This window comes from Octodon degus, unplaced genomic scaffold, assembly GCF_000260255.1.
Source record: "Octodon degus isolate 3935 unplaced genomic scaffold, OctDeg1.0 scaffold00003, whole genome shotgun sequence".
NCBI lineage: Eukaryota > Metazoa > Chordata > Mammalia > Rodentia > Octodontidae > Octodon > Octodon degus.
In genome coordinates, this window is record NW_004524579.1 from 26,327,277 (window position 1) to 26,343,064 (window position 15,788).

At 38.1% G+C, this 15,788-nt stretch overlaps 1 protein-coding gene and 1 pseudogene across 3 annotated transcripts in view; both read right to left on the reverse strand.

The window, feature by feature from the left end:
* Dym (dymeclin) overlaps window positions 1-15,788 on the reverse strand; it is a 543,161-nt gene that overhangs the window by 444,242 nt on the left and 83,131 nt on the right. For all 3 annotated transcript variants that reach the window (XM_004623641.3, XM_023714738.1, XM_023714739.1), the window contains exons 3-5: window positions 13,779-13,831; window positions 2,783-2,876; window positions 2,212-2,345 (exon numbers count right to left, since the gene is read on the reverse strand). In XM_004623641.3, the coding sequence (XP_004623698.1) occupies window positions 2,212-2,345; window positions 2,783-2,876; window positions 13,779-13,831 (281 nt within the window). The remainder of the gene's footprint in view (window positions 1-2,211; window positions 2,346-2,782; window positions 2,877-13,778; window positions 13,832-15,788) is intronic.
* Window positions 3,466-4,993, reverse strand: LOC105742002 (annotated as a pseudogene).

The window sequence follows — 15,788 nt, forward strand, 5'->3', positions numbered from 1 at the left end:
TAAAGCACCTACTTAGAACAAGCTTAGCAAAGCACAGGGACCGCAGTTCAATCCCCCAGCACCACATGCCAGCCAGCCCCGCCCCCTGCTGGGCTGAGCTGGCCACACACACACACACACACACACACACACAGAGATAAATAAATAAAATTTAAAAAAAAAACAAAAAAACAAATGACCCGCTGGTTGTAAGACAATACCATGTATTACAACAAATACTGTGAAATTCATATATTACTTTGTTAAATAAAATTCTGTATGAGTTGTCAAAAAAAAAAATTAAATTTAAAAAAAAGACTCAATCAAAACAATGACCAAATGAACTGTTCAGATACTCTCAAAATAAGAAGTACAAATAGCCAATAAAGACATGAAAAAAGTTTCAATGTTTTTAGCCATTAAGGAAATATAAATCAAAACAACACTGAAATTCCATGTTACTCTATTAAAAATTGCTTCTATCAAGGACTCCTAAAACCAACAAACGCAAGTGTGGTTGTCAGGAAAAAGCAACAATCCTACATTCTGGTGGGAATATAAACTAACACAACCACCATGGAAATCAGAACGGCGAATCCTTAAAAAACTAAAAATAGAAATTCTAGGGGCTGGGGGGGGGATGGCTCAGTGGATTAAGCACTTCCCTGGCAAACACAAGGGCCTGAGTTCAATCCCCGGTTCCACAAAAAATAAATAAATAAATAAAAACAGAAATTCTATTTGATCCAGGTATACCTCTCCTGGTATACCTCCTAAAAGAGTCAAAGACATCATACTATAATGACTATATGGAGTATAGTTATCTGAGAATACATATGGAGGTGTCGTTATTTGAGATAAAGAAACCTACAAAACCAGCCATATTTACAGCCACACAATTCATAACAGGTTCACTATGGAAATAGTCTAGATAGTCATCAACAGGTAAATGGATAAAATATGGCATGTGTATATATACAATGAATTATTATTCAGCTATACAGGACAGAAATCGTTTGCACAAATATGGGTGGAACTGGAGAACATCATACTAAGCAGAATATGCCAGACTCCAAAAGTTAAATATTGCCATGTTTTCCCTTATATGAGAAATCTAAAATATGAAATAAAAAATGCCAACATTTGAACTGACATTTACAAAAAAAGAAACATATGAGCAACCACAGTAGAAAAAGAATCACTCTTAAGTATATGAAAGTATGATTAAATATGTACTGAAACTCACAAAGCATATAGGCCTTATTGAAAACTAAACATTACAAAGCTCCCCCAACAGTCAGGAATTGGCAAATATAACTGAATCACATATAATCTCTGCTGTCAGCCAAATGGGTGCACAGATGTACGCCAAAAACAAAGTCATAAAACTAGGAGTGATGGCACATGCCTATAATCCTGGCTTTGGAGAGGCCAAGGAAGGAGGATCACCCGTGAGTTCGAGGCCAGCCTAGGCTAGATAAGCAAGCTCAAGGCCAAGCTGTGCTACATATACCACATAGTGAAACCCTATCTCATAAAACAAAACAAAACATCATCAAATGAGGAATAACACTGTCTTTGCCTTCATACAGCTTAGCATCAAGGATATATACAAAACACTACACTCACCATATTTCATTTGTTAATAATCCCACTCTGCTCTTACACTTTCTAGGTTGCAAGTTTTAATATTAAAAATTGAAGTACCACCATTCATTTAATTTTAAAAACTACAGGCCCCCCTAATAATTGAGGAGGGGGACTTCTACAATATCAGGAGATAAAAATAACCTTTCTCAGTATTCTTAGAAAAAGAAAACATAATCCTTGACAATATCAAATAAGTAGCCCCTTACACATTCAGACTCAATCTTTTGTTCCATCTTGTGAAAAGTAACGTTTAACATATATAAAATTAATTCTGACTAGCTGTCTCTCTTAATAATGTACTTCCATGTCAATTATACGTACAAGTTTTATTTTTATTTTACTTCTTTTTCCTTCCACATGTATGGAAGTCAAATAAATAGGACCCTGACATGTGCCAGCTTTCTTATTAAGACAGAAAAAGTCAAATAAATAGGACCCTGACATGTGCCAGCTTTCTTATTAAGACAGACGAGAGCTAAAAGAGGAAACTTGTAATTTTCAAAATCACATTTCATTACTCAGATTTCAATTTTATATGTTACACATGCTATACTGAGAACACTGTCAAAAGGTAACACTTACTGTAACTGCCAGAAGACTTCTCTTCGTAAGTAAAATGAAGTTGTAACTCCTCCTCTGACATCTCACAGATGAATATTTTCAGCAAACAGCAAATAATAAACAAAGCATTATGTGTCTGCCAAATGAAGAGGTGGCTAGAGAGGAAAGATGGAAGTCATTTAAGAACCAATATATAATCATGAGTAAGAACAGTTTGTTTCTAGACCAGGATTTCTGCAGGATTTTTCAATAATTTTGTCAACCTACTTGTAATATGAAAATGTCTATCTTTTAATTGATTACATTGGATCAGTGATATCTACCTATGTTTTAATTCATATTTCATTTTATCTCATACAGTGACTCTACTTAAGAACTGTACAAAATGCTCAAATCAAATGGATTCTAGAATTTATAATCTCACCCCAATATCTTAGGACTCTAAATCAAAACTTCTCCTTAACTATTCCCATAAATAAGAACAATGATTCCTTCACAGGGCTTTTCAAAGATCATAGTCTACGTACACCAAAAATGAAAAATATTCACACTGTTAGCTACAAAGCAAACTCCATTTAATCAGCCAGCTTACTTCTGACATTCTGCTGAGAGTTTGAGTTCTTTGGTTCTAGAAAGGAAGACCTTAATTAGTGCAGCAAGATTTCCTGTTCGAGGATTGTTGTCAACTGAAAAAGAAGAAAAAGATTTAAAAAGTTAAAATTAAAAATGAAATCAAAGGGAGTGTATCATAACATTTAGTATTTGAAATTGTTCATTGACCAACCTTGTGCCAATTTCACGTTTAATTAGGGAAATCAGCAATGAGAGAAAATGCTACAATGCTACCCTTGGTCTTAATTATGAACATAAAAAGTGATTTGCAAAATGAAAATAATAAAAACAAAAGAAACAACTGCATCTCAGAATCCAAAATTATAATGAAAAGGTAGAAAATTAACAGAGATATTCAATTTATACATATGCTTTAAAAAATGGTTTTTTTTAAACTATAGAAATAAAACTGTTTAGATCATCACAAACCATTCTTTTTTTTTTTTCCAGGTGACAAAACCAGGCTTTATTTTGGAAAAGACAATTTAATTGGTTTTTGGTGGCGGGCATGGGCAAGAAGGGGTACCCCAGGCAGTAATGTCCCCCCCAAGGGTGAGCTGAGGGCTAAGCTGAACCTCAGGTGGGTCTCTTGCTCCCAATGCTCCCTTGTACAGCTGTCTCCCCATGGGCTCTCAGGCAGCCTCAGGAGAGGTGCGGGCTGGGAGAGGCTGCTGTGGCCCATTCACTTGGGCAAGACATCAGAGGTCTCAGACACCTGCTTCCCATCGCGGGTCTTGATCTTCTTCACAACCACAGCAGACTTGGTGCGAGTAAAACTCAGGCTTTGGAGGCTCCCAAAGTCAGGGCTTGTGAGGCCCCCAGAAGGTGAGCTCACTATTCCTGAATAGCCACTGGTAGTCTTCGTGTGGATGCTCAAGTTCTGTATCCCAACCTCCAGCCTGTTCTCCTCGCCCTCCAGCAGCTTGCGTCTGGCAATCTCAATGTTTAGGGCCTGCTTGACATTCATGAGTTCTTGATATTCGCACAGCTGCCGGGCCATGTCCTGCTTAGCCTTCTGCAGGTCAGCCTCCAGCTGGGCCAGCTTGGTGCTGGCATCCTTAATGGCCATCTTCCCATGCTGCTCAGCATCAGCGATGGCAGCCTCCAGGGATACTCTCTGGCCTTGAAGGGCCTCAATTTCTCTGCCTGCAGGTAGCTGATGCTGCGGTTCATCTCAGAGATCTCAGACTTTGTGCGGTGGAGGTCATCCCTGTGCTTCCCAGCCAGAGTCTGCAACTCTTCATACTTGATCTGGTACGTGCTCTCAGCGTCGGCCTGGCTGCGGTGGCTATCTCCTCATACTGGGCCTTGACCTCGTCGATGATGCCATCCAGATGCAGGGAGGGGCTGTTGTCCATGGACAGCACCACAGATGTGTCCGGCATCTGAGACTGTAGCTCACATATCTCCTCTTCCTACAGTTGCCTGAGGAAGTTGATCTCGTCAGTCAACCCTTCCAGGCATGACTTAAACTCCACCTTGCTCATGTAAGCTTCATCCACATCCTTCTCAATGAGGACAAATTCATTCTCTATCTCTGTATGCTTGTTGATCTCATCTCCATACTTACTCTTGAAGTTCTCCACCAGCCCCTGCATGTTACCATGCTCTGCCTCCAGCTTCAGTTTCTCCTGACCCAGTGAGTCCAGCTGACACCGGAAGATGTTGATGTAGCTTTCGAACATGTTGTCCATGTTATTCCAGAACGTCTGCTGCTGCAGGAGGCTCCACTTGGTCTACAGCATCTTATTCTGCTGCTCCAGAAATTGAACCTTGTCGAGAAGGAGGCTAACTTGTTGTTGAGGTTCTTGATCTGCTCCTTCTGAATATGCATGGCCTGGATGTTGGTGTCCACCTCCAGGTTCAGGGGCTTCAGCAGGTTCTGGTTCACCTGGACGGCTATGCTGCTGCCCACACCACCAGCCCCACCATAGCCACCCAGCCCCAGGCCACCCCAGAAGCTACTGCTGCTGCTGCCCATTTGGGAGAAGCTAGAGGAGATGATGTGGGAGGCAGGCCCTCTGGCATAGGAGAGGCTGCTGAAGGCCAGGGAGCCGGAGGTGGACACCTTGTAGGACTTCTGGGTCACCCTTATGGACACAGTGGAGGCTGGAGTGGAGGCAGGAGAACTGAAGACGGAGATTTGAGAAGGAGCCTGGCAGCCACTTCTGGACAGACCATCACAAACCATTCTAAACAAGCCATAAACAAGCCAATGTGGCTATAGGAGGAGCTTTCTTGATCAGACAAAATGTTAAAGAATTCATCTAAATATTTTATTTCTTCAAATTTTTAAAAGGTAAAGCATTTTAGCTACCCTAGCTTAAAGATCTGAGAGACTTCTAGGAACCAAAAGATCTAGTTTCTGGATATTGAGCCTCAGACAAATAATTTCACTTTTTGAACTTCAGTTTTCTCATCTCTAAGATTAATGGCTAACATATGGAAAAATATACACAAGTGCTTTCCAGGCATTACTTCACTTAATTCTCACAACTCTATTGGATAAGCACTAATATTATTTTTAAATTTCCTCAGATTCTTTCTGTTGTTGTTGCTTTGCAATGGAGTCTATGTAGTTCAGCCTAGGTTTGAACTCACTAAGTACCCCAGGCTGGCCTCAAGCCCACGGCAATCCTCCTGCCTCAGCCATCCATGTGCTGGCATTTTACATATTTTTATTTGTAGATTGCTACTTAGTCAAATACATATCCCTGCCTACTGACTCAAATCTTTTACCAAAGAATTCTTAATGAAATTATAAAGTATTGCTAGACTGCACTAAAAGTCACAGAAGAATAGAAGAATTCAATAGAAGGGACTATTTAGTTAGAACTTTTAATTTTACTAGGATGATAAAAGCTCAGAGAAGGGCCAGGGAGATAGCTCAGTAGAATAAGCTCTTGCCTGCCAAGCAAAAGGGCCTCAGTTCAACCCCAAGTTCCACAAAAAAAATAACAAAAAAAAAAAAAAAAAAAAAAAAAAAAAACCCGGGAGAGAAAAAGTTTTAGATCCAAAGTCAACAATGTATCAGTAACAAGTGCACAATCATTTTCCTTTAACAATCATAACAAAAATGCAAGATTAGAGAGTTCTGGATAACGTTTCTCTTTTATAGATGTTTGTTTATGGTACTGGAACCCAGGACTGCTCTACCCATGAACTGTAATACCCCCAGAACTTTCCATTTAGACTAAGTTTCCTGAAATGACTTCAAGATTGTAATCCTCTTTCTTCAGCCTCCTAAGTAGCTGGGATCACATGAAGTATATTTTTAAAATCCTAAATGCAAACACTCAAACACAATGGCCTCTGCTGCCAGCAGAACTCATTTTTATGCAGATCTCAGAATTATGTATATATGAACTGCTTGAAATGGATTGTTAATGTGGGGACTCATGTCTCCCAATAGCTTCACTGTGTTGAAGGCTTAGTTGTCAGCTGAAAAACTTAATGAATCAGAAGGGCTCTAACTTTATCAGGTGAAATAAATTCATAGCTCAATACCCTCCTAGGAGGTGGGATCCAACCGGATGAAGCAGGTTACTGAGCACAGCTCTACCAGGCATCCCTCTCTTGGGCTCTCCCCACTCACTCTGTCCCGTGGCTTCCCTGCACCACTCCCTGTGCCATGGTGTTCTGCCTATTCACAACCCTAAAGGCAATGGAGCTAGCTGACTACAAGCTGGAGCCTCTGAGGCTGAGAGCCAAAGAAGTCTTTCCTCCTGTGTTTTTTTTTTTGTTTGTTTGTTTGTTTGCTTTCCACGTATTTGGTCAGCAAAATAACTAGCTGCATCCAAGATCTGCAAAGATGGAGTTCAAAATACATTTCTTTAAATCCACATTGTCACACATACTTGAAACACTGTACATGCAGATGAGTCACCTGCATTGTGCTTAGTAACTGCCAGGTATTTCAGTTAACCTGCTGGAAATATCCTCAACACAACGCATCACAGTAAGATGTCATAGCACCTTGCCATTCCAGATGCCACCATGAGCACACAGCATTAGCAGCATCTGGGCATCTGCAGGAAGTTCAGACTCCCAGGTCCATCCTATACCTGCCAAAATTACAGTGTTTCTCTAAATTTAATTTAAATCATTTAAGCATTTTTAGCTGGGTATAGTGGCAAATGCCTATAATAACAATTCTCATGGAGGCCGATGCACAAGGATTACAAGTTTAAGCCCTACCTAAGGCAATTTACTTAGACTAACTCAAAAACAGTTTTTAAATACTGTTACCAAAAAAAAAAAAAAAAAAAAAACCAAGAAAGTGCCAGGAATATAGCCCAGTACAAAGTCCCTAGGCTCAGTCTCCAAGAAGGAGGAGGGGAAAAATAGGGCACTTTTGTGAAAATGTAAATCCCAATTCCACATGTGTAAAGTGCCCTTAAAATTCCACATCTCAAACAGCTTCCCAGGTGATGCCCACTGCCACTGACTAATGAACACCATAGTGAGTAGGAAAGTGCTTCCTATACCAGAATTGGGGGATTCTTTTTGTTCAGTTTTCACAATCAAGAATAGGTATTTGACAGGAAACAGGGAGTTACATCAAATGGGAAGTAGACCAAGAAATGGAGCAAGGGAAGAAGAGAGGAAGGGGAAGTAAAAAGAATTAAAGATGAGTTAAGTACATGCACCAACTGCCATGATGAATGGAAACATTATATACTACAAACATGCACTAATAAAAAAATTTTATTGAGACAAGGTCTCCCCATGCAGTTCAACCTGGCATCAAACTCATGGCAATCCTCCTGCTTCAGCCTCCAGAGAACTGGAACTACAGACATGCACCACTATGCCCTGCATAAAGTTTTTAGTTTTTAAAAGATTCATGGTTAGGTACCGTAAGAGTTTCACTTTGAAAACATTTTTCCTATTCCTTTTTGAAGCTTCAGGTTTAGTATAACGGGAAAAAAATCTCTAGATTTCAGGAAAAACTTTTTTAAAAAGTTAGTCTTTACATATGTATTTCTAAGGGATTGTTATCTAGGTATTACAAGTCAAAATAAAAGTGAGAAAAACAAAGCTGAGTATATGATTACAACTATATCCTTCAGAAAACCAACCTCACCATCTTTGTTCACTCAACAGCCCCATTATTATTGAATTAAAAACAAAACAACCCTGTATTGGTTGGAAGAACAACCAAACACTATGTCAATATAACGCTTGATGTATTTTTTTCTTTTTTTCTATTTTTTTTTTAACATATTTAGTATAGGGTCTACAGGCTCTCACTACACAGATCAGACTCGTAGTGATCTTCCTGTTCTTCAGCCTCCCATGCACTGGGATTACAGGTGCATGCCACCTGGCCCAGTCTCATTCACTATCTCAGTGTGCCTCAGGGGTGGGGCCGGCATGGCAAGCTGGGGATTGAACTCCTGTCCCTGCGTCTGTCTAAGCAGGTGCTTTAATCCTGAGCTATCTGGCCAGCCCTATGTATCCTTTTTCATTCATTCACCATGCACTGATTAAGCTTCTCATACATCTCTACTCTGTTCACCCACTAAGGAGACATCTGTAAACAGAACTCCCTGTGTTAATGAACCTGGTAGCCCAAGGCAGTGAAAAAGTTTCCACAATACTCTTGGATAAGATGGAGGCCACAGCAAAAAATGTGCAAAATTGAACATGCTAAATAAATTTTTTAAATAACATCCATGTTAAACTCAAAATACCAAAACAGATTAATGGTAGGAGCAAAGGAATTTAACAGGAACAAAGTTAAATGGTAAAAATAAAATGCTACGTTGAAGCTGAATGAGCGTCAGGAGCTACAGCAGCAACAGGACACCCACCAGGCAGGCAGAAAGGCCTTATGGGCCTAAAGATATGTGAAGCACGAATCCCAACATAAACGAGTGAACAGTATGCTTAGGATACTCTAAAAATATTGTACAAAAATTAGCAGTGATAATTTTTATTTCATCTGTACCACTGTACTGTTGAAATTGCTGGCAGTAAATGTAAACTTTTATGCTGCTACAAAGCATTTTAATGATACTTTTTTTTAATGTATTTTGTGCAGGACCTCACTCTATATCTCAGACTTACAGTGATCCTCCTATTTTCAGTCTCCTCAGCACTGGGATTACAGGTGTGCACCACCATGCCCTCACACACCCAGGGTCAGGCCAGTGCAGCATGTGATGCCAGGCATTGAACCTGATTCCCTGCACTTGCCTAAGCAGGCACTTAGTCCACTGAGCTATCTCACTGGCCCTAGGGACACATTTCTGATAAAAAAAAAAAGTCAAGAGAAAAAAAATTTATATATTATATTTAAACATTTATATAGAAAAGATATATAATATACATATGCTTCCCACATCACTGCTAATAAATATTATTTACAAATTTTTGGCATAAGACTAGGATCAGGGGACCCATCCCTTACTTTTCTACTGTAAATTTGTACTTTAGCATTATAGAAACTGGTTATGTGTCTCAGTACCTTTCCATGCAAGATACAGGAAGTGATCTATGTGTTTACCCACTTGGTATGATGAATGGCAAGGATTATGCACATGTGCAAAAGTGGCAAAATGGGATTTGTACCTACTTCACATTCTAACTGGTTTTGTGCATGTTTACGAAAGCATCGCAAAGGGTCCAATAGACCCACACCACTCCAGGATTTGTTTTTAAAAAAAAGTTTTCATTTGATTTTTCTGGTAGAAGTAGCCTAATTCAGGACAATGGTACATGAAAAATCAGACTTGTAAATTTTGGAGGTCAAAGTGAATCATCAGATTACTGAACCATAAATGATGAAGATGATCCATTATGGTAAAACACATGTTTTCATAAAGCTGTATGATGACAACTTTCACATTGGCCATGTGAGCCAAAATGCCTGTGATAGTGAAATGGAGAAAGAATTAACTGATACAGACACTGGAAATGGAGACCACCTTGATTTAGAAGGAGAGGAAAACAGTGATACTAGTACATATTTGACTAGTTAAAATGTTTTAAGATGGCTACACAACCCAATGGAACAACCAATGTTAGAACTAGGCCCAAAAATACACTGGAAGTTTTGACAGGGGCCAATAGACAGAATGCCATTCAAAGTTGGAAACTGCAACAAATAAAACGCTACAAGATGCTGTGAAATACATAAAGACTGAAGTGCAAATAAAATGTTCTGCATACACCAATACCCATATTCAATACATATAATGTATGTATTATGACACCTCACTAGCTGAACTGAAAGTGTGCATAGGTCTATGGTACTGAGCACAGATTTCTCAAGGTGTTCACAGTAATGTAGCTTTACGAAAAAGCAATCAGTCAAAATATGGCATAAAAATTTAAGCCACTGTAGATGCAAAGAATTACTAGGCTTTATGTTTTTTTAAAAAATATATATTTATTTATCTATTTATTTATTTGGTACAGGGTCTTGCTATGCAGTTCAGACTCATAGCGCTCCTTCTGTCTCAGCATCCCCAGCACTGGGATTACAGTGGCGTGGGCTACCACACCCGGTTTCAATTGCCAGAACAGCATGCCCAGGTTCTAGGGCCTACATGACATGCAGTATTAGGGATCAAATCTGGCTCCTTGTGCTTGCCAGACAGAGGCTTAGACCGCCGAGCTATCTCCCTGGCCCCATGGCTTTCAATTTAGACACTTATCCTGGAACTCAGCTGTCAGAGCCTTATGGGCATAGTAATAAACCAAATGATGTTATAAACAGACTTATGGTTCCTATCTCCCAAACTAATCAGATGTGACATTGTACAAGGGAATTGTACAAGTGAACAAAGCAAAAATTTTAAATGTTGCAGTTTCAAACCAGTGAACTGTATATTATCATTTTGATTTTCAGAAAGATATAACATTGGGCTAGTATATGGCAAAGAAAAACAAACTGCTATTGCTGATGCCAACACTACACCATGATAGAAATACTGCTAGGGAAACTTTGACAAAAACAAAAGCCTGAGATGGTCTCAACTTTCATTTACAGCAGAGGAAAAACAAAATGTTTGTGCCCAGGAACTACAGAACAAAACCAAAGGTGGAGTAGACACTGCTGATGAGTAATGCAGCAACTATAATGTCACTTGAACACAAAGCACTGGCCAACGGTTGTGTCTTACTCCATCCTGAACATGTGTGGCATAAACAGTTTGATAATTTATGAAAAAAATAACAAATGCAAAATATCATGAAAAATTTTTCTTAGAGGACTGGAACATCAACTCATAAGAGATCATTTACTGCAGAGGAAAAACAAAATGTTTGTGCCCAGGAACTATACCAAAAAATCATGAAGCACACTGGTGAGCTAACAGGTGAACAGGCAGGCATAGCATCACAACAACAGGAAAACAGAAGATGTCAACTGTGCCCTACACAAAAGTACAGGAAAACAAAACATATGTACTCTCAGTGTAAAAGATACTTGTGTATGAAATATGCAAGTGTCATACATGAAGAATTCCTTGGGTGTGACAAGTTTTTTGAAGTTTTTTTTGTAAAAATATTTAGTACGAGGTCTACAGGGTCTCACTACACAGATCGGACTCATAGTGATCCTTCCTGCTTTCAGCCTCCAAAGCACTGGGATTACAGGCATGCACTCCCATGCCAAGAGTCTCAATCGCCATCTCAGCGCACCCCAGGAGTGAGGCTGACACGGCACGCCAGGGGTTGAACTCTGGTCCTCTGCCTAACCAGGCACTTTAATCTTGTTAAGCTATCTGGCCTGCCCAGGTGTGACAGTTGAAGCTAAGATTATTTCTATTGTAAACTTTTATTTTTGTTTACACTGTAGTTCACATAAGTTTTTATTTCTGGGATTATTAATAACATTAACAAATATTTAATTATCAATAATCATGGATTATCAATACAGTATTACTGTTATATTGCTTATAATATTAACATGTTATTTAAGTCCATATTGATTATATTATTAATGTATTATTGATGAAAATATATTAATTATTGATAATATTAATTATTGATAATAATATTATTGATATTTTTTGGTGTTATCTTTTAGGTTTTGTAAGCAAGTAAACAGCTGATATGAAAATGTTCATGTCTACTGTAAACACTCATTACCTATTTGCTATTTGATACTTTATTGGTATCTTACTTCCTTGCTGAGCGCATTTTTTGTAATATAGCAGGAAGGTCCTGACAAAACAGGAAGAGAGGTGACAAGACTGTCACACAGGAAAGAAAAGCTAAGCACATGTGCTGTCAATGTAAGTGAGATATGTGCATGGAACATGTAGGTGTCATGTGTGAAAATGGCCATGGATGTGACAGTTGAAGCAAAGCTTCTGTGATAGATTTTTGTTTATGTTTACACTGTAGTTCACAAACGTTTTTATTTTTGATGTTATCTTTTAGGTTTTGTAAGTAAATACACAGCTGATGTGAAAATGTTGATGTTTATTCTAAACACATGATATACATATATATTTTTAATTGAGAAACAAGTATCAATGAGAGTTTTAAAACTGATTAACAGGACAGTTTCAATAATTAATACACTGTACATTGTTATCTTCTTAATGGTTATCCATAGTACAAGATGCAGACAGAATATCCTGTCCAAACATTATTAATACAAATCATTCTTCTCATTGAATTAAGCAAAAGTAGCTGTATATCTATCCTAACTATTCTGCATATACAGATACAAAATGGTCCTTCCTTTGTATTCCCTTTTTTTGTTTAGTCCTGTCAGAAATGGGTATTCCTTTGGCATCTAAATACTATAGGTGTGTGAATTCAGCAAAACAATCCAACAGAGTCCAGCAGTCCACAATAGTAGTGGGTTATCCACACAAGTTGTTGACTTGAGCCTTTCACAGCTCAGCATATTAATAAGGCTTTACTTTATATACCTCGTTTTTATACTTTTCTGCTGGATGGTTAAGACTAAGATAAAGCAAGACCTGTATAACAAGAAATGTAACTTTTGTATCTGATAAGGTCAGTCAAGTACCCTCAAGATTTATCCTGTAACTCTGTACTGCAGTTTGCAGATCCTTTCTCAGTGTCACATTATATATATTAAGAATTTAAGAGTTTATTTTATTGATATTTTATGTTCCTGTCAAATATACATAGTATAATATAGTAAGAACCTCACAACAAAACAGCAAGACCAGTGGGAAGTCAAGTATGTCCTTCAAAAAGGAAAACAAAACACATGTGCTGTCAGTGTAAGGAATACATATGCATGGAATGTGCTCTGGTAATGTGTGCAGACTGCCTTGGGTGTGATAATTGAAATAAATTCTAATGGTAAAGTACTATGGGTATTTTTGTTGTAGTTCATATAAGAATTTATCTGTTGAAAAAATTTGTTTTTCTTTTGTAGACTTAGTACACCGAAATACGCTGAAAATTTGATGCTTTTTTTAATAAATTCAGTAAATATTAATTCAATATTTTATTTTTGTGATTTTTTTCCTGTTAAGTACTTGTTGCTTGATATAATGGAACCAATAAAATTAATAAGTTATCAACAAATATTCTAAATGATAATAAATGTGGGTCTGACAGACTCATGTTTATGCACCTTGAGACATAGCCTGATGTCCCAAGGATTAAAATGTAATTTTTTAGTCACCTTAAAGCCATCACCACAATACATACAACTCAATTTTCAGCACTAACCTATCACGTGGTTTTCCATAGACAATTCTATTTAGCACAAAATAATGTATGGCTATACTTGAAGGCACTCTACCATAACAACTCCACCATTAATAATGTAATTTTTTTTAAAAAAAACAGAAATACTTCATCAGAGACTACTTTCCAAGAACTATAGCTCAGTGGGTACAGCCTTCTCCCACCATATACATGAAGCCCTAAATTGGATCACCAGTACAAAAAAAAAGAAAAAAGATTGTTTTTGGCAAAATAACTGCTATAAATGTTATCCATGTAATATAAGGTGCCATCTGTGCCCTTACCTAAAGATTTGCAGACTGAAATGGTTGCCTCTTCCAAGAGTTTCAACTCAGTGCTGGAGAGAGAGAAAAAAAAAAAAAGTAATTTATAATGATACTAAATATGAACATACTAACCAGACAAAGCAGTAAGAGAAAAATAAATTAGAAATATGGTACACAAGGCAAAGCAGCATTATGGAAGAGAACTACAATTTTCAATGCAGTAAGCAAATTTACTGTAGTTCTCAATATAAGGTTGCTAAAAGACAATGGCTTCGGGTGCCTGTCTTTCATATACTAAGATGGGGAGAAAGACAAATTTGAGGAAGGCACTCCAAAGTAGAGAACATATAGCAGGAGTCCCACATGCCCAATTCTAAAGGAGTACTAATAATGGAATTCCAATTATTTATTAGAAAGTCATTATTTTTAGATGACACAGAAACTATCATGATGTGTACAATATATCCAAATACTTCAACAAAAAGAAAAGAAAGAAAAATACAGACGTTTCAATGGTTCATAAATATGGGAATGAAAGGCATGGACAAATATGGAGACAGACATACAGTGACAGAGAAGGAGACAATGGCAGACAGAGATCTAGACAGACAAAACTCTGAGAAAACTTCATGACATTTGAATTTGGCAGTGACTTCTTGGCTATGGCACCAAAAGAACAGTGATCAAAATAAAAATAAATAACCTGGACTTTATCAAAACTTTAAAATTCTGTGCATTAAATCAACAGTAAAAATCCAACCCAAACAACAGATTAAAATGTTTGCAAATCATATTCTATATTAAGGGGCTGATAGCCAGAATAATTTTTTTTAATCTTACAGTTAACTACAACAAAAGAAACTACCTAATTAACAAAGAAAGCTGGGCATGGTACTACATCCATAGCATTGCATTCAGGAGGCTTTAAGGTGGGAGGATCACCTGAGCTCATCAGTTTAATACCAGTTTGGGCAACACAGTGAGGCCCTGTCTCAAAAAAAAAAAAGCAAAGGATTTGAATGATCAATTTTCCAAAGAGGATGTGCAAATGGCCAATAAGCACATGGAAAGATGCAAGCTATAATTTCTCATTAGGGAAATTCAATAAACCCAATGACACCAACTGGAAGCCTTATTTATTCCACACCTATAGGATGGTGTTATGATTTAAATATAAAAACTTCTAAAGACTCATGTTGTGAGGCTGTGAGCCCAAATGTTCAGAGGGGGGACCTACAGATCTCACTGGATAATGAAGGCACAACCACTGATAAGCTCATCAGCTGAATGGCTGCTGGGGCCTACCTAGGAACTGGGTCCCTGGGGGCAAGCCTTCTGAAGGCTTTTTCTCCTCTGAGGCTCTCTTTCTGCTCTCTGCTCCCTGATTTTCCTAAGGTGAGCAGCTTTCCTCCACAACGTCTCTTCTGCTGTAGAGCCAACTGAAAGATATATGTCAGGTATTTTGTCCCAGCAAGCGGGGTGACTAATACAGATGGCTATCATCAAAAAAAGAAAAGAAAACCCACAGAAAGCAGTAAGTGTTATCAAAGACGTGGGGAAATTGAAGCCCTTGTATATCACTAATAAGCAATGTAAAAGAAAGCAGTCACTGTAGAAAATAACATGTGGTTCAAAAAATTAAACATTTCCACATGATCTAAAAATTCCTCTTCTGCGTAAGTACTCCAAAGAAGTAAAAGCAGCACCCTGAAGAGATATTTGTACACCCATCTTCATAGCTGCAATACTCACCACAGCCAAAAGGTAGAAGGAATTCAAGTTCCAACAAGAAATGAACAGACAAAATGAGGTACAAACAGAATGAAATATTATTTGGTCTTTAAAAAAAGAAAACTCCGTCACATGCTACAACATAGATGAAACTTAAGAACAGTAGCTTGGGTGGGGAAGACAGTTCAGTGGTCTAAGAGCCTGCCTGGCAAGAGCAAGGACTCAGGTTCAATTCCTGGTACCACATGCTGTGCACATCCAAGCTGCGTAGCGAGACCCTGAACCAAATAAATAAAT